The sequence below is a fragment of the Paroedura picta genome, chromosome 14 (assembly GCF_049243985.1).
Source record: "Paroedura picta isolate Pp20150507F chromosome 14, Ppicta_v3.0, whole genome shotgun sequence".
NCBI classification, from domain to species: domain Eukaryota; kingdom Metazoa; phylum Chordata; class Lepidosauria; order Squamata; family Gekkonidae; genus Paroedura; species Paroedura picta.
The window spans coordinates 17,991,542-18,016,458 of NC_135382.1; the positions used below are offsets into that span (position 1 = coordinate 17,991,542).

At 50.0% G+C, this 24,917-nt stretch overlaps 1 protein-coding gene across 3 annotated transcripts; it reads right to left on the minus strand.

Moving 5' to 3' along the window:
- BORCS5 (BLOC-1 related complex subunit 5) lies at positions 1–23,543 on the minus strand. 3 transcript variants are annotated; one of them, XM_077310781.1, is made up of 4 exons: positions 23,223–23,543; positions 18,791–18,934; positions 8,343–8,500; positions 1–3,844 (listed from the first exon to the last, which is right to left on the minus strand). In XM_077310781.1, the coding sequence occupies exons 1-4, from the start codon at positions 23,278–23,280 to the stop codon at positions 3,614–3,616; spliced, it is 591 nt and encodes a 196-aa protein (XP_077166896.1). In that variant the 5' UTR covers positions 23,281–23,543; the 3' UTR covers positions 1–3,613. The 3 variants fall into 3 exon arrangements, with proteins under 3 accessions (XP_077166896.1, XP_077166897.1, XP_077166898.1); XM_077310782.1 differs by lacking the exon at positions 23,223–23,543 and adding an exon at positions 23,013–23,108; XM_077310783.1 differs by lacking the exon at positions 23,223–23,543 and adding an exon at positions 20,844–20,942.
- Positions 23,544–24,917: the final 1,374 nt, after the last annotated feature.

The following is a 24,917-nucleotide window of genomic DNA, read 5'->3' on the forward strand; positions in this document are numbered from 1 at the left end:
TTTCAGTATCAGGCAGGTGGTATGACTCACCTGTCCATTTATTAACAGAGCCAAAACAACAGATATTTCAAGTTAAGACCACACACCACATTGGGGGGGGGGTAACCGTAGTCCAAGCAGAGACCCGGCACAGAGATAAGAGCCGTTTTTCGAGAGAGCAGCTGCCACAAATACGGTAACCTGCATGGAGAGTTGTACAATCTGCAAAATGACCGCTGTTTCCTTGCCTCAACAGTCGAGATGAAGGTAGGTTTGCCCTGCAGGGGAACGTCAGCTCTCGGAATCCGAAAAGCATCACAGAAATTCTGAGGCATACAGTCAGATGTCGCTAGGTGCTGGCCCAGTCTCAGGAGCACTGTGGCTGTCCCTGGAGAAGAAAGCATACACTCTGGCCCAGGCTGACTACGTCCCGGGAGCAAGTGGTCTTTCGGGGGAGCTTTTCTACTGCTAGGGACTGCTGGAGGAATCCTTACTGCAGTGGTTCTTCGACTTGCTGAAATTTAACCCGCTTCTCCACTTAAAGCACGGCTTTTGCAAAGTACCTGCATGCTATTTCCCTGCCACCTCCTGGACATAAAATGCATGGATAGCACGCCAATTCCTACTCAATAAACTTTTCTATAAATATTTATAGATCGCATCATTGAGTGATGCCCATGAGAGAATCACAATGCACTTCTGCATCTTAACCGACCATTTGATAACAGGTGCACTACAGCAATCTTCCAGGAATTCTGCACACTAGAGGTGGAAAACAGAGGGGACAAGTACCTCCTTAAAAGATTTTTAAATATCTTGGAAATGGAACAAGTGAACTTTCCGCAAAAAGCACATACCCGCCTCCCTTCAAGACAGAGAACGGTATAAGATAAATGCTAAAGCCCTCCTGGCTGCAAACAGCCACAAAAGGTCAAAACAGACCAGTCTGAGGAATGCACTTTTAGAATTCCACCGCAAGAGGATAAAAACGGGCAACCCAGTCCCTACAGTGAAAGGCAGAGGATGCAGTCAGAAGCAGATCCACTGTGGTCTAGTGGTTAGAGATGTGGACTAGGATCTGGGAGACCCAAGTTCGAAACCCCACTCGGACAGGGAAGCTCCTTGAGAGATGTTAGGCCAGTAACAGACCCATGCTCAGCTTAACCTCCATCCCAGGGTTGTAGTTGAGGATAAAATGAAGCAGAGAAAGGTCTTAGGATGAGGGTATAAATGAAGTAAACAAGTTCCCAACTCAACAGGGCCTGGCTCAGATACAGCATTTAATGCCCTGTCAAATACCAGTGGTTCCTGTTCGGTGCAGCTTTGAGGCTCTGCCGTTCTAGCAGTAACAGACGCCTAAACCAGCGATGGTTGGCCACGGAACCGCCTGCAAATATAATGGGAGCCCCTGTTGAACTGATATGCCAAACCCCATGGACTGCCGCAACTTGTCAGCCAACTTGTCCTGGCCTTGCTGCCTTTGGACGTTTTGGACAGAAGCAAGAAGCTGCCTTGCTCCTGGACCTTTGTCAAGAGGCAGAAAAAACGGCTCCTTTTAGTTGCAAAGATTTCCAGGAAGGTGGCAGGGCCAGCAACCGGCCTAGGACATCGCTTCTGCCTAGGAGACCTTCGCCCCGGATCCCGCATCGCTGTGAGGATCACATGACCCAAGCAGCTATTCATTTCCTAGTTCCATAAAAGAAACCTGTGAAAACACACAGGGAAACCGCAGGGTTCAAGAGGTCATCTAGCCCCCCCTGCTGCCACAAAAACCTCTTTAAAAGAACACTAGGTGGGTTAAATGAGCCAGCTTCTGATTTTACACACTCAGCTATAAAATACACAAAAAATGGTTCACGGCTAGAGAACCTCATAAAATAGCTGTTACTAGCAGAGGCTGTAAGTTTCCTCAAGCCTAGCTTGCTCCCTAAAGCTCTCCCCTTGAAAGCCCATGCTTTTAATCAACATTTGTTACTCAAAGCCCTGTGCTACTAGGAAATAGATGAGAAAGGGAGGGGGGAGCTTGTCCTACGAGCTCTCCAACTGCCTTACGAGAAAACTCTGGCTTTTCAGAAACTCCCCTGGAGCTTCTTGAGAGGCACCCAACGGTGGGTGCCTTTTTGACTGATAGGCCACGACATGCCATGGCACACATTCTTTGGAAAAACGCCTCACCATCAGCTGCCCTGTTCAGAAAGATGGCAGATGAGGATGCTAACTTCTATTTGGCTCGATTCTAATTATTTGTGGAGGAGCTGGCTGATGAGGCGAACATAAAGGGAACCAGGAGAAAAGGGACCACAGAAGTCCATGAGAGCTAGAAATGGGCAGCCAGACAAGTACCTCGAGCTCCAGGAAGGAGAAGCAGAGCTACAGAATATTCAGAAAGGAGGGTTTTGGGGAGACGTCTCCATTTAACTTCAGCACTAGGAAAGACACTACAACTGTTTTATACGGGGGGTTAATAAGCATTTGAGGAGGTTTCCTGTAATATTTTGGTTAGCCAACTTGTTAAAGGTGGGGCAGATGACAGGTCCATCAAGTGGACTCACAGCGGAGTGAAAACCGCATTTGCAGAGTTCTCGTCACAAGACTGAAAAATAGGCAACAAGGATTGCTGGGGGTCTGGGAAACAAATCCTACAAAGGAAACAAAGGAAAGGCTGAAGGAACAGAAGGAGCTGAGCTAGAAGAAGACTGGGAGAAAGGGGAAGGGCATGATGCTGCTCTTCAGACCACAAGGAAGAGGGTGAAGTCATGTTCTCTGCTACTCTGGAGGGAAAGGCTAGGTCTAATGAGCTGAAGTTACTAGATTTCAGCTGAACACCTTCCTCATGGCATGACCAGGGTGGAGGTTCTCTCTGGAGGTCGTTGAGAAGAAGTTGGGCAGCTTTCTTCTGGGATAATCTTGCTTTGAGTTTGATTTGAAAGCCTAAAAGACCACTTCTGGCTCTATACTTGTACTCCAAAGGCCTGGCCAATGTTTTGGGCAAACAGAGTATATGCCTTAGAAGGGTAGGTTTTCATCCTTTCTGTCTTCTGGGAAAACTATCCACACTGACTTTTGGAAAGACTCTCAAGAAATCCCTGTGCAGAACCCTTGTGTATTGCAGAGGACTGTGGGACACTTCAATTTCTTCTGGGTGGCAGCGCGGCTTGTAAAAGCCGTGTGAGTCCATGTGAGAAGAGAATACGCCCTACAACGGAGGCAACAATCCCCAGCAGCCATCTGGCAGGGGAAGATTGTCCTACTCCCCCCAAAAAGCTCAGGTGAGCTGCAATTTGACTTCCATTCCCAGTCCTTTCACCCAGAAATCTCAGGATTCGTGGGAAACCACTACTTTAGAACATGCCCCAGAATCCTTTGCAGCTTGAAGGGCTTCTGCGGCACAAGCACAGTTCTGTTGTAGGGGCAGAGGCCTGAACCTCCTGAATCAAGATTTTCCTGGAATGGGGCAAGCTGAGGGACCCAGAAACAGTGCAGAATCTAATGCTCCACGTGGCACTTTATTCCCGGTTCGAAATCAGCCTTCCTGCAAACCAAGTGCCTTCTTCTGACCACGGCGCTCTGCTGGGGAGGGATGCCTTGAATGGCAAACTCACGAAGCTCCAAGCAGGCTCCAGCTTGGAGAGGATTACAGCTTGAGTTCCCGCTCAGGTTTCATGCTGAAGGGCTCCAATCGTTCGCTCTCGGGTAGCAGGCTGTTGAGCCGATCCATCAAGGGGACGGTCTGGTCGATGCCCATCTGGATGCGGCGAAGGATGGCAGACATCTCGTTGACCTTCTGGATCTGCTCCGCGTACTTGGCGTACCTCTTCTGCCGCTCCTGCATCAAGCTGTACAGAGTTTCTACTGAAAGGTCCATCTGGTTGCAAAAATAAAACAAGAAGCGGGGGAAAGGACTGGTTACGCAACAAAAAGGCATTTTGCCACAGCAGCAATTCGGCAAGACGACTAACAGACCCAACCGTTTCCTGGTAGGTTAGATCCAGCTGGTTCTTTCACACAATTGCTCTCTTTACTACAGCCTACCTGCTGCATGGCTTTTGTACATTGGCCTGTTGATCAGAGGATTTGGGTGGTCAAAGGGGACTCTGCCTTCCTTCAGTGCCAGAAGACAAAATAAAAAGAGTTGGCTTTTATACCCCACTTTTCTCTACAGCCCATGAGGCTGGTAGTTCGATCCCAGCAGCCGGCTCAAGGTTGACTCAGCCTTTCATCCTTCCGAGGTCGGTAAAATGAGTACCCAGCTTGCTGGGGGGTAAACGGTAATGACTGGGGGAGGCACTGGCAAACCACCCCGTATTGAGTCTGCCATGAAAATGCTGGAGGGCGTCACCCCAAGGGTCAGACATGACTCGGTGCTTGCACAGGGGATACCTTTACCTTTACCTACCTTTCTCTACCAGAAGAAGTCTCAAAACAGCTTACAATCGCCTTCCCTTCCTCTCCCCACAACAGGCACCCTGTGAAGTAGGGGAGGCTGAGAGAGCCCTGATATTACTGCTCTGGGAGAACAGCTCTAACAGAGCTGTGACTAGCCCAAGGTCACTCAGCTGAATGCATAAGGAGGAGCAGGGAATCCAACTCAGCTCGCCAGATTAGAAGCTGTCACTCCTAACCTCTACATCAAGCTGGCTGGATCCAACCTCTGCTTGCAATGCTCTCACCTTGAGCACCTAGCACCGTACCTCTCTTCCATTGTGCTTCAGATTCTTCCCCAAAAGCCAAATTTCCCATAAAGCATTTGGTTTAGGCTCTTAAGCTTGATGTATGGGTTGGGGAAGCACTTAAATCAGGGGTAGTCAGCCTGTGGTCCTCCAGATGTCCATGGACTACAATTCCCATGAGCCCCTGGCAGTGTTTGCTGGAGGACCACAGGTTGACTACTTCTGACTTAAATGACTGCTTCCCATTGGCTCACTCCCAACGGGAGAGCTTCTGCTATTGCTCCTCCATGAGTTCAGACTCTGGTTCTGCTCTTTTTGCATTTAACTGAACACTGCCAGAACCCTGATGGAATAAAGGTGGTACCAACAAACCAGCGGTTCCCCCATCTGAATTTGGAGCACACACCGGGAAGGTGGCCCAAAGGAGTAACAGGGCCATTGTGTTGCTTTTCGGAATTCATTGCAACAACTTGTAATGATTACTAGTCTCTCCTCCCCTCCCGAAAACCGCAGAACCATTAATTGCCTCGAACCACTTCTCTTTAAAAGTAAAACATTTTTTAAAAACCCAGAAATTGTTCCAGCTGTTAATAACAAAATAACTGCGGCCTGTGTTTTTTTTGCAACTGTTTCAAATTGTGCCACTCACTGAATGATCCTGAGTCTCATTCAAAGCGGGCTGGAATATGCCAGCCTCTCTGGAAAGCACCCAAAGCTGAAACAAATGATGCTCATCAATGTTTGGCCACCAAATCCCACAGCTGCACCATTAGATACCCTCTGCCAGATGCCCCAAACTGTCAGGGAATGTTCTACAACTAAAAACTAACACACAGAGACCATCTGGGGATCTTAACTTGGGCCTCCCCTTCAGCAAAAGACCTTGAGGAGCCCTTCATGTGTCCAAAGGAAAAGCTAGGGCAGCTTCCATTGCTAGAATGGGGTCAACACATCCCCCCACCCCTACAAGAGCTTCTCCTTATGTGAACGGTCCAGACCCAGGAGCGGTCAAAGAGGGACAACTTATGATCTTCCAATTTTAAACATAGAGGCAATAAAAACTTTAGCTCCCAATTTCCACCCAACTTGCACAAAGTGGTGGCCATCTAAATCAGGGGTAGTCAAACTGCGGCCCTCCAGATGTGCATGGAGGGGCTCATGGGAACTGTAGTCCATGGACATCTGGAGGGCCGCAGTTTGACTACCCCTGATATAAATTGTTAGTAAGGGTCAGGAAACCAGGAGAAAAAGGCCTGCCAGGGCAAGGTGCCACCTCCACCGAAAGCCCAATGGAAGAGGATGGCTTTGCAGGCCCTGTGGAACTACAGACAATACCGCAGTTAACTGCTTGCTGATTGGGCGATTGTTTTGATGGTATAATTATGGCTTTAATATTAGAGATCTACATAGTATTTTATTAACACATGTCTACTGTTTTATCGGAATATGTCGAAAACCTCCCCGAGCCGGCTGTGCTGGGAGGGGTGGTGAAGAAATCAAAGAAAAAATAAAGAAAAAGTTCAAGAGTCAGCATTATGCTGCCGAAACCCAAGTCTGACTCCTTTCACATTGGAGCTGAAACCCACCAACTTTCCTCTGGGGCTTTCCCAAGGCTCCCCCCCTCGCCCCCAATCACACGCACGATATAATAAAAGCAAGCAGAGCACGCCATTCTACTGGGTGTGGAAACAATTTAAACTCAGCGCAGAAGTTTCCACTTTAAAGACACTCAGCTTAATGAACTTGGTGCGCTGGGGCTAGCCCTGTGCGTTGCGGCGTGCAAACCAGACCACCGGCAAGTCGACCCTTGCATGACAGGGAAGCAAAGGGCTGCCAAGATTCCAAAAAATGGATTGTCCCATCTAATAAGAGACAGGGATGCGGAACAGGGAGCCCGCTGGATGACTTCCAAACTCTTGTATGCTTCATTAAGCAGAGCAACACAAGGCCCTCCCCCAATGGGTACAAATATGGCCTCTAATAAGCAGTAACTCACTGCTCCTCTAATGCAGTAGCTCCCTCTCCGATGGAGATGGGTGAGAGAACACTAGTCAGAGCTCCACTCACAGCTTGGACTGGCTCCTGGTTGCTTTCTAGATTCAGTGTGAAGCGTTGATAATCTTCAAACATATTCTGAGGCACCCTACATGCCATCCTGAACCTCTGATATCATCCAGGAATGCTGTTGTGTGATTCTCCATCTAGGCCAGGTTTTCACAACTAGAGTTTTGTGAAACCCCGGGGTTTCTCGTTAGGCCTGGAAGGGTTTCCTGAATGGGTGGAAGTTCATTAATGGGTGGAAGTTCATTAATTTTTAATATAATTTTTCATTTTGTTTAACATGTATGAAGTGGTATGACCATATATAGTCAAGTCGATCCACCCATCCCCTCCCAAAATGGCCAATGATGGGCTTGGAGGGGGTGGGGAGGGGAGGGACCCCAGGTGGGCGTGTACACAGCTATACTTCCCAACCATATTTTCTAGGATCATGCCACTTCTGGCTTTCTCGAAGCCTAAACAATGGTTCAGGGGTTTCTCAATGGTAAAAAAAAGTTGAGAAAGGCTGATCTAGCCCAGTGGTCCTCAACCTTCCTAATGCCGCGACGCCCTTTGGGTTGCCGAGGCTGCCTGTTTAGCTTCTGAGATTTGATGGGACTGGGCTTGCCTGGGCTCCCCAGACTGGGTTGGCCGGAGAAGATTACAGAATCAAGGAACTCTTGCAGACTCCAAAGGGAAATCAAAAGCAGACAGCAAAGGCAGTGCTCCCGCCTTCCCATCCCAGCACAGCCTTTGAACTGCCTTTGCTGGACAACGAAAAACACGCTTGACCAGCAAAGCAGCCGCACAGCACACCACACACAAGTTTGCACAAAGCCAGCCTGGGAAGCTTCACTCTGCACCCGGGGAGCTACAACGGTCTGGAAGCCCTGCTTTCCTGAGGAGCCACCAAGCAGATGCCTTTCGCCTCTAGGCACACAGCCTCAGGGGTAGTCAAACTGCGGCCCTCCAGATGTCCATGGACTACAATTCCCAGGAGCCCCTGCCAGCGAATGCTGGCAGGGGCTCCTGGGAATTGTAGTCCATGGACATCTGGAGGGCTGCAGTTTGACTACCCCTGGCTTAAGCCCAGGTCCCACTGACAGTGCCCTCTTTGCCATTCACGCAGCCTGTGACACCACTGTAACCAGAGAGTAATGGTGCAATCCTCTACAGAGTTACTCCAGCCTTACATCATCAGAGAAGCCATGTTGGATCAGGCCAGTGGCCCACCTAGCCCAACACTCTGTGACACACAGTGGCCAAAAGCTCAAGAGGACCACCAGTGGAGCCAGAACTCCAGAAGCCCTCCCGCTGTTCTCCCCTAGGCACCGAGAATTCAGGGCAGCACTGACCCAGACAGAATGTCCCACCTCCACATTGTGCCTAGGAACCACTCACAGAAGAAGTTCTTTTGAAAATCTGTTCTAAACCTGAAATTGATGGAGCGCTTGCATTGTAAGAAAGGGAGAAAAGGATTCCGTGTGAGTACAGGGGAGAGCTTCCTTACCAACGATGCTCACTGGGACAAGTTTCAACAGCTCCGGAAGGATCATTGTCTGCCCTCCCTTACAAGCAGCCACTACAGGGAAGAGACATTGGAGACACCCCCCCCCCCCCGCATCCCTTTCCCCCTGCAATAGCAGCCCATACCTCTTTAATTCGCTTGACTAAAGCATTCTGGTCAAAGGTCACGGCCTCCGCGCACTGGTGAAGGTGGTCTTGGTACCGGAGACAGAGCTGCAGAACTTGTTGAGAATCCAGCTTCTCCAGTTTAATGTTGGTCGGTGACGTCTGCCCGCTGAGTAGGCCTACAAGAGAGTCAACAAGAGCCATAAGCAACCCTTTGGGAGCACCCTTTGGTTTAGGAGTCTGGAGCGGGGCCCACGCTGCGGCTGTGATGGCAGCAAAGTGGTTTCACGTCTCTCCTTTCTCCACATCATTATTTATTATTCATTATTGTATTTGTATGGCGCTGCTCCCGCTCCTGCCGTCTCGTGATGGCTAACAACAGTAAAAGCGTACAATAAAAGGGAACCATGCAAATGCAATCGCATAACCCCCCAAACGCCTAACCCCACATCCTACCCCTACCCCTAATTCTGCCAGATCCTTGAAGGCACCAGGGATGATGTTCCAGATGAGAGACTCCAATCTCCTGGGGAGGAGCAAGATCTTCTGTCAGCTTGATCTCAACCAAAAGCCTGGCAGAAGAGTCCTAAGTCCACTACGGCTGGGCCCTTAGCTCTTCTGGGAGCTCATTCCACCAGGCAGGGGCCAGGGTCGAAAAGGCCCTGATCTAGGCCAAGGTCAGGTGAACTTCCCGTTGGCTGGAAATCACCAGTCTACTTGTACCTGTAGAGGAAAGTGCCCTGCAAGAGATGTAGGAAGACAGATGGTCCTTCAAGTATACTGGGCCAGCAAAACCTTCCCAGGTTGTAAGTTTTTTCAAGCTACATTCCAGCTGCATGGACCTCCGATTAGGATCACAGTCATGTGGGAAGGGACTTACGTTTGTATGGCATCTCTCCTGAAACCACACTCCTTCTGCTAGCATGAACCCTGGAACAGGTGGGTGGGGGGACAATGCCAGGGGTAATTAGAGCATAATGAGTCATATTAGTAGGAAGAGGTAGAAGGATTGAAATGCCTGTTCCGTCTGGCTCTGATCCAAACTGGGCTTTTCGTCTGACTGCAATCTAACGATTTAAAAAAGAAAGAAAGAAGAAGACCTTGTTTATTTTGATCCCTGGGACCAGTTGATACTCTCAGATCGCAGGGCCATAATCCGCATGTCTTTTCTCAGAAGGCGCACCAGCTACACGATGCTCAAAAACAGACAGCGCCATTTCATAAAGGACTCAGTCAATGTGGAAAGCTCTCCCTCTGCCTTGCGCTTTTTCAAGCGCTGGTGCAAAACAGCCGCCAAAGAGTTCCACTGGCCCATCATGTGCTCCAGAGAAGCAGCCATGCCTCTATGCCCCAGGAGGTATCTATATTTATCGATGTGATTTTTACACCGCTCTCCCAGCAAGCTGACTCAGGTCAGCGTACAACATGTACAATTCATTAAAGCAAGAATTAAGAATCAACATTTAAAATTCTGTTTAAACAAATGGGTGACCTTGGGCTCACCAGAGCGATGATAAAGCTGTTCTGACCGAGCAGCAATATCAGGGCTCTCTCAGCCTCACCTCCCTCACAGGGTGTCTGTTGTGGGGAGAGGAAAGGGAAGGTGATTGTAAGCCGCTTTGAGACTCCTTCAGAGAGAGAAAGGCGGCATAAGAACCAACTCTTCTTCTTCACTAATATCAGGGCTCTCTCAGCCTCACCTCCCTCACAGGGTGTCTGTTGTGGGGAGGGGAAAGGGAAGGCAAATGTAATCCAGTTTGAGACTCCTTCAGGGAGAGAAAAGGAGCATATAAAAACCTTCTTCTTCTGTGCTAGACCATGTTTTGGGAAGGGCCAGCAGATGTTCGTCACGACACCAGCAAGTTCTGATTGGCTGCATCATACTTTCTGGGGCATGATCCCCCAAAGGGCTATAATCACTCAAGAAGGAAGTAAACAGACCTGAGCATGGGGCTCAGAGAAGGAAAGAGAGGTGGGGAAAGCTGCAGGCATCCTCAAAGGGAGGAGGGCATTTAGCTCAGCCCTGCAAGCACCCCCCTCCCGTACACACCTCTGATCATTAGGAAAAAAGCCAGAGAGGTTCCATAATTTTCCTGACCACATTTTATCTGACTTTGATTATCCTGCACACTGTCTTGGGCAGGGTGGTCTAAAAGGTGACGGGTTATGTTTAAAGATGCAATTATGGCCACACCACTTCCGCTACAAGCTGCTTTTCGCGTCTGCATAATTGAACAGTGGTTCTTGCTGCTGGGAAGATTTGATTAAAGACTTACTCCCCCCCTGGAACAAAAACCAGGGAGAGGGGGAAACCAATTTAGCTATTTTACACTTTAATAAAATCTTCCCCGAGACTTTCCAAGGCAGTTTCAATTTGGAATAATATTCTGGGCGGCAGAGACAACATGGGTGGCTGAATTTGAAAAAACAAAACAAAACAGAAAAGCAGGACTGCAAGAGAGATTTGCTAACCATCCTATTATAGCTCCTTTCAAGCCCCCCACCTCCCATTAGCCAGCCTCAAGTGGCTTCGCTCACGCAAACACAGATCCATTTCTGAAAACAGTGTGAAGCGACAGAGACCCAGGATTCTTCAACTGTGTGCTGCAAGACGATTGCTTCTGGGTCAGGGGGAAAATTAAATGACCTAAAGACCCTCGTGAGCCCAGAATCCACAGTTCAGATCAGCCGATGCCACCTCTGCAGGACTTGCTGCTCTACCCTCCATCTGCTTCCTACCAGGGCATCCCTCCCATCCATACACTAGAAGGGAAAGGCAGTGGATGGACAGGTCCTTCTAACTGGGCAGCATGCAAGGGGAGCAGAAACTAGGCTGGGAATCCCTCAGTGCACAGATGGATGCCAAAATGCACATCCCCCCCTCCTCCGGTACCACACTGCATTTCACCTGCTACGTTCATGGGGAGGGTGAGGCTTTCTTCAGCTCATGCAGGGAAAAGTGGCAACGAAGCTTATTTGGGGTCAGAAGAGACCCCCTGCCATTGGTGTAGGAGCTACATTTTAACCTGATGAGAATTCTCTGGGGACTGGATCAAACCAATGGGACATCCCGTTGCCTGCCCTTCAATCTAGTCCTGAGAGCCTTCTGCTGAAATCTGTGGCTTTGTAAAGTGCCAAGGCCTCAACCAGAGCTGGGCCCAGGGCCCATTCTGCACACGCTAGATAATGTGCTTTCAATGCACTTTCAAAGTAGACCTTCCTGTTCTGCACAGGATAATCCAGCACACTGAAAGTGCATTATCCAGTGTGTGCGGAATGGGCCCAGTAGTCATGCTGGAGGAGGGAGGGAGGGGAAGGGAAGGGAAGGGAAGGGAAGGGAAGGGAAGGGAAGGGAGGGGAGGGGAGGAAGGAGAGGAAGGAAGGAAGAAAGGAAGAAAGAAAGAAAGAAAGAAAGAAAGAAAGAAAGAAAGAAAGAAAGAAAGAAAGAAAGAAAGAAAGAAAGAAAGAAAGAAAGAGACTTCCAACACAGAATTCAGCACCGCAGTGACCTTGTGCCAAGGGCCGGGGGATTGAAAGCCCCCTTCACTTCTGACTTTTTGCACCTTCAAAACTCACGAGAGCCGTGCAGCAGGACCTCTCAAATTATGTTTACAACTCAACTATTTCTCCCTCCTCCGTCCCCTTTTCTTTCCTCCCCCCCTCCCGTTTCGTGTTGTGCTGCTTTGTGTGGAAAGAAACAGAGGCCCCCTTCTTGCCAAGGCTGATCTCAGCTCATTCTTATTCGATGATATGCAGGCAACTTTCACTCTCGCAAACATTTGCAGAGGTTGGACGCTCCAAGGCTCCTGACCGTCTCGGGCCGTGCGCACTTGTGGCTCGCTTTTCAGCAGCGGCCGGGTCTCAAAGGGCGACAGTCCTGGAAGGGTCAGGAATGATCAGGAGACCCTTCTTTCCTGACACACTCAAACCTCTCCCCTCCTCACACACCCTACACAACAAGGGCTGACCGACGTGGAATAGTGGGGCAAGACAGTGGCCGAAATCCCACTCAAGTCTCTTCTTGACAAAGGTTTAAACTATTTCATAACCCCCTCCTCCCCCAGACAGCATTTTTCCAGCCCCAGGAATATAACCCACATTTATCGGGTCCACTTTGGTAACTACCCGGATGGGTGTGCACACAGCTATGCTTCCAAACCATATTCTGCAGAATTGTACCACTTCTGGGGTTTCTCGAAAGGTTCAATGTTTAAAAAGTTGAGAAAGGCTGCTCTAGTACTAAGGATGCCAGCTTCCAGGTGGGACCTGGGGATCCCCTGGAGCTGCAACTCATCTCCAGACTACAGAGATCAGTTCCCCTGGAGAAAATGGATGTTTCAGAAGGTGGACTTTATGGCATTTTACCTACCTGGGGTCCCTGTCCTCCATCCTCAAATCTCCAGGTCCCCAATTTAGATCTAGCAACGCGACCATCCCATCCCCTGCCAGTGGCCAGGGGGAGGATCTGGCAACCCAATCTAATACAGACACATTCCCCTGAAACAGCCCCACGACAACAGTAAGGACACCCTACCCCAGGCTCAGGTGGTCAACCAAGGTTTGCACCACTGGAGGCCCATGTGACTTCTTATCCCTCCCCTTACGTACTATCGTTCCCCGGATTAAAGCAACAGATCCATCCTGGTAACTACCTAACCATCAGTTGCCTTCGTTGTTCAACATGCTTCCAGAAGTTCAGAAAGGATCGGACAGTGTTCCAAGGACGCCGCGTCTAGTTCACAAGCAGAAACTCCGATAAAAAGTCAGGACGAAATCAAGGGGAATAATTTATCCTCCACACTGTTGAAAGGAATGCTCATTTAGGGCACAGTGATGAGCCCCCCACAGGGCAGCCCTGGGAGATTAATTAGCTCCAGACGAGCAGCGTGGAAATTTATCGGTCCTGTTTCTGCCACCCACAAAGGCAGCAGCACGACTGGCTTCAAACAGGGTTGGAGAAGATAAGCATGTTACCGAAATAACCTTCAGCAGAGACGGAAGGACATCCAAAATGGCGGCAGCTGCAGGCAAATCTGTCCTACGCCCCACTGCAAGGCAGAAACCAGCATTCCATCCCATCACACACCCTGTCGGGTTACCATTTCGTAACGAATTCTAAACACACCACGTTGGATCCCATCACTCCCTGCTGCTAAGATTTTCTCCAGTGGTGAAGGGAAGAACACTTGGTAGAAGGATACTGCTCCGTAAGGGAGCCAGCTTGGTGTACTGGTTAGGAGTCTGGATTTCTAATCTGGCGACTGTAAGCTGCTTTGAGACTCCTTTGCATAGAGAAAAGCAGCAGATAAGCACCAACTCTTGTTCTAATACCATCGTGGTTGCTGATGAGGTTTTCCGGACACACACTGTGAAGTTATAGACCTTCTTCTCCCAGGAGATCAGCTGTTACCCTCTAAAAGGCCAGGCAAATGCTGTGCTGAAAAGCATTCAGTATTTGGTGTTCTTGTTAGTGTTTCTCTGTAAGCTCAGAAACCCTGGGCCAGTTTCTGGAGGGCAGTATATAAATAAATGTAATAAAATAAAACCAGTGAACTGGGATTCTGTCCCTGTTAGGCTGCAATATTAATTTCTGTAGATTCAAGTGGGTAGCCGTGTTGGTCTGAAGTATCACAACAGAATCAGAGTCCAGTAGCACCTTTAAGACCAACAAAGATTTATTCAAGGCGTGAGCTTTCGAGTGCAAGAGTGCTTGCACTTGAAAGCTCACGCCTTGAATAAATTTTTGTTGGTCTTAAAGGTTCCACTGGACTGATTCTGTTGTATTAATATCTGTAGTGAATGACCTTGAAGCAGGGGCAGTTTTAGTGATTCAGGGTTTGGGCACCAAAATTGAGTCCTCTGCATCTCAACTTACTCCGATGAAGAACAAACTACCTAATTTTTCACAATGTATGCCCCTTCAGAAATGCACTGCAGTTGGCTTTTAGATTACCCATTCCCCCAATAGTTCAAAGCAATACAGAAAATATTCTGCTAGTACTGTAAAAAAGAAACAATAATATTTGAACAGGAATGTAATGATTCTAGATTTGTTTGACATCTCAGTGTGAATGCATCACACTGGGCTTTAAAAACAATATATTATAGCTATAACTAGGGCGGAAATGAAGCTGGTAGGATAAATGTGATTTCATTTATCTTACCAGCTTCATTTGAGGCCTCACTTCAAGAAGGACGTAGATAAAATTGAAAGGGTACAGAGGAGAGCGACGAAGATGATCTGGGGCCAAGGGACCAAGCCCTATGAAGATAGGTTGAGGGACTTGGGAATGTTCAGCCTGGAGAAAAGGAGGTTGAGAGGGGACATGATAGCCCTCTTTAAGTATTTGAAAGGTTGTCATTTGGAGGAGGGCAGGATGCTGTTTCCGTTGGCTGCAGAGGAAAGGATACACAGTGGGACAGAGGCCTATCAAGAGCACCCAATGCTCTTCGTACAGTAGCAAAAGTTGGCCTCTGTGGAAAAACCAAGCCGAGAGAGGCCTACTAAGCCGGAATACAATGTGGCAGGAAAAAGAAAGGTCGACCTGATCTCAGCCCCCTAGCCAAGTTGACAGATTACCCCCCCCCACCCAAAGCAATCTCAAGATGTTCTGAATATATGTTGATTCACAGGCAGCTTCTGGAGTCTGACATTCTGCTCAAGAAATATGGTGCTCGCCTCAGTTTAGGATTACAGAGGGCCCACGTCCAACACACATAAAACCCAGGCCATGCCGGGCCACACTGCAAGTCAAGAAGGTTGTAAACGCTTAATTTATTGAGTTATGCTCGAAAACAACCGTCTCCCTCACTCGCTACGTTTTGTGGGTTTGATGCTTTAAGGGGGGGGAAATCTAGTGATTTACGAGGAAAGCGATAGTCCAAAAAGTATGAAGCCTACAAAGCCAACAGGAAAAAAAGAAAGAAAGAAAAAGTATGAGAATTCAGTAAAGCAAAACACTTTCCCTATTAGTTAATGTGTTCCTCTGGGGGAGGGCTATTTCTGGCTGGATTGCTGTATGTATTCATCGCACATGATTCGAAACCACCTTATACACAAACTTCAATGCAACTTTAGGTGTGCAGGAAAAAGAAATCCCCATGGCTTCAATACAAAACCTAAAACAAGGAGAAAGCTATGAGAATATTAACTTTAGCCCCCCAGAAACATTCCTTCACATTCCTTGACAATGACAGACAGGCTTACAACAATCCGAACACAAAATTCAAAGAATGACTGTGCTGCTGCCAGTAGCAGTTCTCAAAAAATATTGCATTGCACTGAAAACTTCAGCAGAGGCTTTATGGCAAAATTCAGCCTGGTGCCTCTCCAGAAGAGCAGTCGAGGTTTATTTTCTTAGAGAAAGGCCAGCCTCCAGGCGGGTTAAGCTACTATGAGTCCGTGCGATGCAAAAGTATAAACAAGAAACTTCACTCGTGTGTAGCTTCCACTTGAATACAAACAATGTTGTTATGTAGGGAACTAGTAGTAAAACCCGTTGCAAATTGTTGCTGGTAAGGGCTGGCCAGAGCCCACAGCCCAGGTGGGACACACCTGCACCGCTCCATCCCGACCTCAGCCTGCAAGCCTCTACCACTGTCTCTACTAGACCAGGGGTAGTGAACCTGTGGTCGTCCAGATGTCCATGGACTACCATTCCCATGAGCCCCTGCCAGCAAATTGTAGTCCATGGACATCTGGAGGACCACAGGTTCACTACCCCTGTACTAGACTATAAAGATCAGCTCAACAGGCAAAAATGGCTGCTTTGGAGCATGGACTGTTTTGAGGCCCCACCTCCAAACTTTGAGTATTTCCAACCCAGGGGTAGGCAACCTCCAGGTGGGAGATCTCCTGGAATTGCTGCTCATCTCCAGACTATAAAGATCAGCTCCCCAAGCAAAAATGGCTGCTTTGGAGGGTGGACAGGGCTGTTGTGCAAAAGAAACATTTGAGGCCTCCCACACAGGTTGTTGTAGAGATGAAACACTTGAGGCCTACTGCACAGGGCTGCTGTGCAAATGAAGCAGGAGGGGAAGGAACGCCCACAACAGCATCCAGTTTCGTCTGCACAACAACCTTGTGCAGTAGGCCTCAAATGTTCAGAGAGTGGTGGAGAAGAGACACACGAGGCTTGGCTGTGTCTTCCCTCTAGCACTGAGGTTGGCCAGAGCAGTATTTTAAGTGAGAAGGGGCTTTTCTGTGGCCTCCCTGTCAGCCAACTGTTAGGTAGAAGAAGAAAGCTTTCCCCCCTCAAAAGGAATGAATGCCCATGCATGCCCACAGACTCCCCTGCATTGCTCTTGGAAATGCGTCCCTCCCCTCAGCCAGGGGCTGTTAAGGTCTCCCTTCACAGCATGCCTGAAGGGAGGGGGGGTGTGGGCAGAATCCTGAGCAAGAGCCTCAATTGCCCCTGACTGGGGGGATGTTCCACCAATAGGCAGCTTCAGAATCTTCAGCCGCAAAAGTATCCTGCACTGAAGGAACGGCTTCCCTCTCCATTTGCTGGAGGCCCAAAGCCCTCTAGAAGGGGTGGCCAAACTGTGGCTCTCCAGATCTCCATGGATGACAATTCCCAGGGCTTGTGGGAATTGTAGTCCATGGACATCTGGAGAACCACAGTTTGGCCACCCTGCCCTCTAGCATACTCGGCGTTGCTAGCCCTGTGGATGCCTTCTTCCCAGCCAACTCAAGTCCTAGAGGGGAAAAGCATTGTTGTTACTGCCTACAGAAGTCTACACATTACCTACATTTGTCCTGGGGCGTGAAGGAGTAAGTGGAACGTTACCAACCGTCCCTTCAACTCGGGGCAGACTGGGACACTCCAGTAGCCCTGAGTAAGCTGTGCCTAGCTGTCCTTGAGGTCCCAGTAGACCTACATCTGCTGCCATGGTTTGGATCTCAGCTGAGACCTTGTGTGATGCTATCTCAACACAGGGGCCCCTTGGCTTTGCAGGCTCCCGGCCCCAACGGCCTTCCTCCAGGAACACCTCGTCAATTCAAGGGGTGCATCTGCCCCTGCAGAAATTGCTTTGCCTGCACATTTCCTTTTCTCTGTGAGCAATCAAGCCTGTCTGTTGTGGTAGTCAAATCGTGTCTGCATGCCCCCCAGCTCCCATGCTGGTCACAATGCTGCTGCAAAAAGGAGTGCATGAAACCAAAGCCTCACAGGGTGTGCATGGGTTTCAGCGCCCCCTACTGGCTGTGGGCTGGTATTGAATTCCAAGCATTACCCGCTCCAAGGAACAACTAACCAAGATGTTCTGTAGTAGTGGGTCAAGGCAACAGTCTGCAGCGCCCCCTGGTGGACATTGAATTTGTTTACGTCATTTGTCTATCTCAAAAAGGGAATTAATTTGTTATATATTTTTAAAATATTTATTGGTCGATGTGACCATCTGTGGTCATGCTGACCTGCCCCTCCCAAAATGACCAATGATGGGCCTGGAGGGGCATGTAAATACACATAATATATCTATTCCAAATAGCGATCTTGAAGCTAGCAAGCCCCTCACAAGAACTGGGGGTTTTCCATGACTTGGAGCACCTTCCCAAAGTAAGTTTACCCTCCATGGCTGATTACGTTATGAGAGGTGGGAATCAACTTGGATGTTTTGCTACACTCCAGCACATTTACTGCGGCCATTTCGGTAACGTCAGAACAGGTGGTTTGAAAGTGAGGTCAGAATGTATGTATGTATTTATTTCATTTTTATACCATCCTTCCCTCGTGGGCTCAGGGCGGTTTACAGAAAAAATAACAAAGCAGTCACAATCCTAAAAAATAGTAGTTGAAATCGATAAAATGACTGAAAGCACTACCGTAATAAAATCCTCACAGCTGAACCCAGATACCCTTTGGTAAGGTAAAGGTATCCCCTGTGCAAGCACCGAGTCATGTCTGACCCTTGGGGTGATCCCCTCTAGCGTTTTTTTGGCAGACTCAATACAGGGTGGTTTTGTCTTTCCCAGTCACTACTGTTCTACCCCACAGCAAGCTGGGTACTCATTTTACCAACCTTGGAAGGATGGAAGGCTGAGTCAACCTTGAGCCGGCTGCTGGGATCGAACTCCCAGCCTCATGGGCAGAGCTTCAGACAGCACGTCGGCTGCCTTACCACCCTGCGCCACAAGAGGCTCATACCCTTTGGTATTAAGCCTTTATTTATTATTCTCAGTTACGACTAAGCTGAGAGGGAGAATCATTTAACTCAGCAAAACAGAACAATACAGTGAAGGTTACGAAACCCTGGCTGCTGGACATTCTGTGTACAAACAACATCACAAGCCAGTGTGTCAGAGACCAGTCCTTTCCCCCTGACCGGCTGGATTGCTTTCCAGAAGGCCGGCAAGGCAGAGACTGGAGAAAGAGAAAGCGTGAGGAAGCCTCAAGGACCAGAAGGGTTTTGGAAAGCAGACTGGAGGGGGGGGGGCATGTTTCTATACTCAACATTCAGCCGTGTCCTACCTTTCAGAAGGGGCTGGAAAGTCGGGATTTCCTGAAGCTTGATGACTTCCGGGTCGTTGCTGACGTTGCGTGATGACGGAGTCCCTTGTGCCACGACCACAATGTCATCCATTTTGGCTCGCTGCTTGGCTGGTGAAGGGGATGCTGGGAAAGAGAGAGCCAACCTATCAATCAAGGAAGCACCGGAAGGACAACGCCGGTTCACAACTAGCACAAAAGGAAGCATTCAGGTGGGTGGCCTCATTAGTCGGAGGAAGAGTGCTTGCACTCGAAAGCTCACGCCTTGAATAAATCTTTGTCGGTCTTAAAGGTGCTACTGGAGTCTGAGAAAAGGGGAACAAAAACCCAGCCTGGAAAACAGGCAAGGGCCAAAAAGGTTAGGGATGAAACCAAATATATAGGAAAATAAACTATTTATTATTAGAGTTCAAATGTTTAAAAACCATTACAAAAATCTGTTTGGCACACATGAAACATTTCAGTGAATACACCAGTAATGCTGCTAACACGTTTTGATCATACTTATCTTTATCAGAGGTCAATAGAGAGATATACACAGTTGTAAATATCAATTTTTTTCAATGGGGGGGTAGTAGTAAAAAACTTCTTTGATGTGTTATGGCTGGTGCTGGTTCTGCAAAGTATTCATCCTGGCAGAATCCTCAGCCAGCAAATATTTCTTATTCCTCCCCTGGAGACTCCTGCTGGGGGCCTGTCTGGTTCTTGTACAATTACAATTCCCAACGTCCTCGTTCCAGCCACTGGCCAGCAGCAGGCAGGACTGCTCCCTCTAAGGATGTATGATCCTGCAGCTCTCAAAAGCACGGGAACCCTGGCAGGCCCAGAGAGCTGGCAACTGCATCCAACTTGCCCTGGGAACCCCATTCCTGTGACTATTTCCTGCCCGCGCTCCCCATTGGTAGACAGGGATACATTTCCACTGCTACCCCCCAACCAGGGGGCTGAGGCCACCCCCCACACCCTGCACAGTTGGCAAGAGAGAGCAGGGTACACAATCCCTAAGGAATTGCTGGTGTGGCATGAGAACAAGGTCTGCTGGGATGAATGGCAGGTGGTGGCACTGAACCTCCTCTCGAGGGGTGGCACCATGGGAAAGGGCAAAGCAAAGAGAGTGAGGTCTAGTGCAGGAGTGGTCTGTGCCTTACGACTGTGGCCGGAGGGCGGTACCCGTAGGCCCCTCCTGGTCACGCCACATTCCTCCTTGCAGTGGAGGCTCCTGCAGATGCTTTTGCTCCTCCTCTTTGGGACTCTGGAGATAGGGGCAGCCAGAGTGGTTTCAGAGCGGCATGCCAATATCAGCAGGTGGATTGGCTGCCTTTGCGTGTGTCTGATGCCCTGGGATTGGCTATCAAGGCTGTGCCCAATTGCTGCTCTTCCAGCTCCTTAGAGCTGGGTCTCTACGGAGAGCGCCCCAGTTCTGGGCTAGTTCTGCTCTGCCCACTCTGTTGATGCAACTGAGTCCTGCTCCCCATCAGCGTGCCCTGGGAATCAGGACCTCCCCTTCGGGATTCTCCTCTAGCAGAAACACTGCAGTCCCACTGTCTAGGGAGCAAGTCACAGTTAACAAGCAAGACTTCTTTTCTGAATACAGCGGACTGCAAGATCAGTGGCTTTAGGCCACGATTGGGACCTGGCCCTCAAAACAATACACAACCGGGGCTGTCGTAACAAGATGCGTCTTGGGCTGAGAGCTGCAGAACCCGAGAACGAGCAAAGCTCAGCAGGAAATCATCCAGAGGGAACCCTTGAGAAGCAACTGCAAGGAACTTGGTGGAGAAAATCAGCCCTGGCGGCTGTGTCTCTCAGTCCCTACAGTATGAACAGCCCCGGATATTTGGACACCAAGGAGGTGAATCAGTCTGGATCGGTTTCAGTTGTTGTGACCCAGAGACATTGACCCAAAGTGCTTGGGACCGGTCTTTCCAGCACTGGATCGGTGCCCTTCATGGCCAAGTACAAATGGGCAGGGAGAGGCAGTCAAGGAGAACCAAGAAATGTTAAATTTTTCACAGAGGGATGGAAGGGCGCCAACCTTTGCTCAGGTGGGTGGCCGTCTCTGGATCTTACTCTTAGCGTTGGCAACGGATTCTTGTGGCTTATGAAGAAATCTGGGAGAACGGCTTGGAAGTGTCGACCCCCACTGTGAAATGAAAATGCATGAAGTATGTTTGCTCTTTATTAGCTGCACTGAACTGGGCCTATTCTGCACACAATAGATAATGCACTTTCAATGCACTTTAGAAGTAGATTTTCCTGTTCTGCACAAGAAAATCCAGCTGCCAAAGCACATTGAAAGTGCATTATCTTATGTGTGCGGAATGGGTCCTGGACGGCCCAGGCTAGCCCTATCTCTTTATATCCTGGAAGTTGAGCAGGGTCGGCCCTGGCCAGGATATGGATGGGAGATGACCCAGGAAGTCCAGGGCTGCTGCGAGGGGGCAGGCAAGGGCAAACCACCTCTTGTCTTGAAAACCCTACAGCAGGGATAGTCAAACTGCGGCCCTCCAGATGTCCATGGACTACAATTCCCAGAAGCCCCTGCCAGCATTCGCTGGCAGGGGCTTCTGGGAATTGTAGTCCATGGACATCTGGAGGGCCGCAGTTTGACTACCCCTGCCCTACAGGGTCGCCACATGTTGGCTGTGACTTGACAGCACCACACACACACAAACACACAGGCTGGCACTCCTGCTGGGTTTGGCTGAGTTGCATTGTATTGTATTTCTGGAGATGGGGTGCTTGACAATTTCTCTCTCTCTGTACAGTGGACTGGTATTTGAGTATTGTAGCAAAATGTCAGGGCCTTGCAACCCGTGTTACTGAAAGATGGGATAAAAGTCTGAGAGATGAAATGAAAGTATGCATCCAGAGCACTTGTGAGTGCTACGGAGATGCTCAGCATCCGCCAGCTTTTTGCCTACACTATAAGCTGCATGCAGATAAATAGCAACGGGGCTTGTGACCTTTCCAGACAACGGCATGGCCTTTATCAGCTGAAGCTGATACTTCAAAGAACAAAGCTCAAGCCCAGCAGCAGCTTTAAGACCAACAAATCTTTATGCAAGACCTTAAAGGTGCCGCTGGAACCTTGTTCTGATGCTTCGGACCAACACGGTTTCCCACACAATTCTGTTATTTACTGGACACAGGAAAAAACATGTGCACAGGACAGGTTGACTTGTAATGTACAGATGGTTTACACTGCCTGGTCCCCTCCCCCTCAGCAGAGGAGCGCGTGAAACCTGGGGTCGTGCTGTACAGGAGTAATCTGAGCACATAAATTGCTCTTGAGTAAAGCTGAAATTGGCAAGGGTAGTCAAACAAGATGTCCACAGACTACAATTACCATGAGCCCCCAGTGCATGGACACCAGGAGAGCCATCGTTTAAGTGTCTTTGCCAATTTCAGCTTTACTCAAGAGCAATTTATGTGCTTAGATTACTCCTGTGCAGCACAACCCCAGGATTCATGTGCTCCTCTGCTGGGGGGGGGGGCAGGCATTGTAAACTGTCTGTACATTGCAAGTCAAACAATCCTGTGCACATGTTCTTGGCCACCCTTAGAGGAACCTTAAATGTGCTTTTAGAAGCACTGAATAACAACAGTAAAAAGCCTACCAATGGGCCTAAAGGTCCAACTAGTGCAGAATTTGGATTTCTCCAGGAAAGAGTATCTGTGCCTCTGCAAAGCCCTCCCCACAGTGCTTGCCCTCTGCACAGGTAGACTGCTCTGAAAGGGAAGGCTCCTCCTTCCCGTCATGCTGGAATCATCTGTTTCACACCCCTGCGAGCAGCTCTCCTCTGCACCAGGCGTCTTTCCCCTGGGTCTCAACACTTACTGTTGCGATTATTAATTCTATTTTTATGCTGCCCTTCCCTGAAGGCCCAGAGCGGCTTACAAGTTACAATCAGCTGAGTTTGGGCTGCAGCCCAAGCCAGAATTCTCTCCCTAACCCAAATGCAAACTCTGTCTGGAGCAAGCTAACTGGGACAGCTAGACTGAACTGTCCCAACAGCTAGCTTTCTGCCTGCGAGGAGCTCGTGCATTCATCCCAACTGCAAAAGCCCTTCCCCCGCCCCCTGACAGCTAATTTTTTGCCTGCAAGGAGCTCGGGCATCCCCTCCCTCGCCAGCTAGCTTTCTTCCTGCAAGGAACTTGTGCATTCATCCCGGCCGCGAAAAACTCCCCTCTCGATAGGTACCTTTCTGTCTGCGAAGAGCTCGTGCATTCATCCCAGCTGCAAAAGCCCTTCCGCCGCCCCTTGACAGCTGGTTTTCTGCCTGCAAGGCGCTCGTGCCTCCCTCCCTCTCTCCCCGTCAGCTAGCTTTCTGCCTGCAAGGAGCTCGCGGATTCATTCTGGCCATGAGAGCCTCCCCCGCCTTCCGAAGCGGCGCCGGCCGCGGGCACCTACCCGACACGCTGGGCTCGTGCGGCCGGCTCTCCCCGTCGGCGCTCTGCTCGGCGCCCATGGCAGGGCGGATGCAGGAGGGCGGCGGCGCTACGCCCGGCCGGGCCGAGCCAGAGCCAACCCCAGAGCCAGGGCTTCGGCCGGGCGGCGGCTGCTGCTGCTCCCCGGGGCCAGGCGCATTTCCCGGGGCCGCCGAGGCCGCGCGGCCGCCTCTCGCTCGCTGGGCCCCGCCCGCCTCCTCCTGCGCGCACCCGGCCGGCTTCCGCCTTCCCGGCAGCCAGAGCCGCTTTCGGTTCCCGGGTTAAGCCTCGCCCCTCGCCCCGCCGCAAGGGCCGCTCCGCCGGGCTCCGCAGCTGCCGCCGCCGCACCACCACCCTCCTCCTCCTCCTTCCCGGAGGCAGGGCGCGCCGGGCTCCCGGATTTGCAAGCGGCGGAGTCGCCCAGGGCGTGTGCTCTCGCTTACTCGCGAGGAGGCCCTTTGGGAGCGCGTCTCAGGGCAGGGGACATGCGGGGAAGCGGAGGCCGAGCAGCCCCCCCCCCCCCGGTCCCTGGGATTACCATAAATGTTATGGGGCCAGAATAATCCTCACTGTACATCTCTAAGGCCCTGCTGATCAGAAAGCTCAGGGAAGGGATCCCCAGCCTGGTGCCCACCAACCTGGGCCCTGCCAAGTGTCTTAGCTGTGGGTCAGACCCTCCCTGCAGCCAGACCAGGACCCACTCTGCACACATTGGATAATGCACTTTCCATGTGTTTTTGCACTTCTAAAGTGCATGATCTAACGTGTGCGGAATGGTCCGGGTCTAGTTGCCTTGCACAAGTCCGTAGCGCCTCCTCTGGGTTCCTCTTCCACTCTCATCTGGGACTTCTCTGCCTTTCCAGTTCGGCTTACACTTTCAAAGCACTGCAGAAGTACATCTCTCTGTTTCACACAGGAAAACCTGACTGCAGAAGCACACTGAAAGCGCATTGGCCAACGTGTGCAGAATTACTTAGCTGCCTCCTCCTAGGACAGGGGTAGTCAACCTGTGGTCCTCCAGATGTCCATGGACTACAATTCCCATGAGCCCCTGCCAGCAAATGCTGGCAGGGGCTCATGGGAATTGTAGTCCATGGACATCTGGAGGACCACAGGTTGGCTACCCCTGTCCTAGGAGACGTGATGTACATCCTCCATGCTTAGACATAGTGCACCTCTGAATGCAAGTCACAGAGGAGGGACAAAACCATGGGGAAAGCCGCTGACTTTCCAGCCTACTCTTAGATCTCCCGGTTGCTGATGGCTATTGGGGAAAGGAGGCCAAATTCTGTGTGTGTCCAAGTCTGAGGCTGAAGGCAGTCTGGAGAGCCGTTCTTCCTGCAAGCAAAGTAGCAGGGAGGAAAGGGCTATAGCCTCCCCCTCTCGCCCATGCTGTTATTGAGGGAAGAACCACCTCCTAAGGGCTTTTAAAGCAAACTGGGAGAACAGTCAGTGGGAGTGCAGCTGAGCGCTCACAGCAGCTCTTTTGACCTTGGAGGAGCTCCTAACACAACACCGGACTGATTGTCCCTGGGCTGCGGAACACATAACCCGAATTATTTTATTAGACAGAACACTTCACTTTTCTGGCCAGCAGGTGGCGACGTCACATTGAGGCATTGCCACAATATCTGGCCGCAAAAGGATGTTTTTCCAGGGACTCAAAAGGTGAGAATAC

Bases quoted from the DNA above. Each gene is read 5' to 3' on its own strand.
- BORCS5 (XM_077310781.1), bottom strand. From the start codon at position 23,280: ATGGGCGCCGAGCAGAGCGCCGACGGGGAGAGCCGGCCGCACGAGCCC. The intron at 18,935-23,222 runs GTAGGTGCCCGC...TCTCTTTCCCAG, and splicing joins GCACGAGCCCAGCGTGTCGG to CATCCCCTTCACCAGCCAAG. The intron at 8,501-18,790 runs GTAGGACACGGC...ACTCTCTTGTAG, and splicing joins TTTCCAGCCCCTTCTGAAAG to GCCTACTCAGCGGGCAGACG.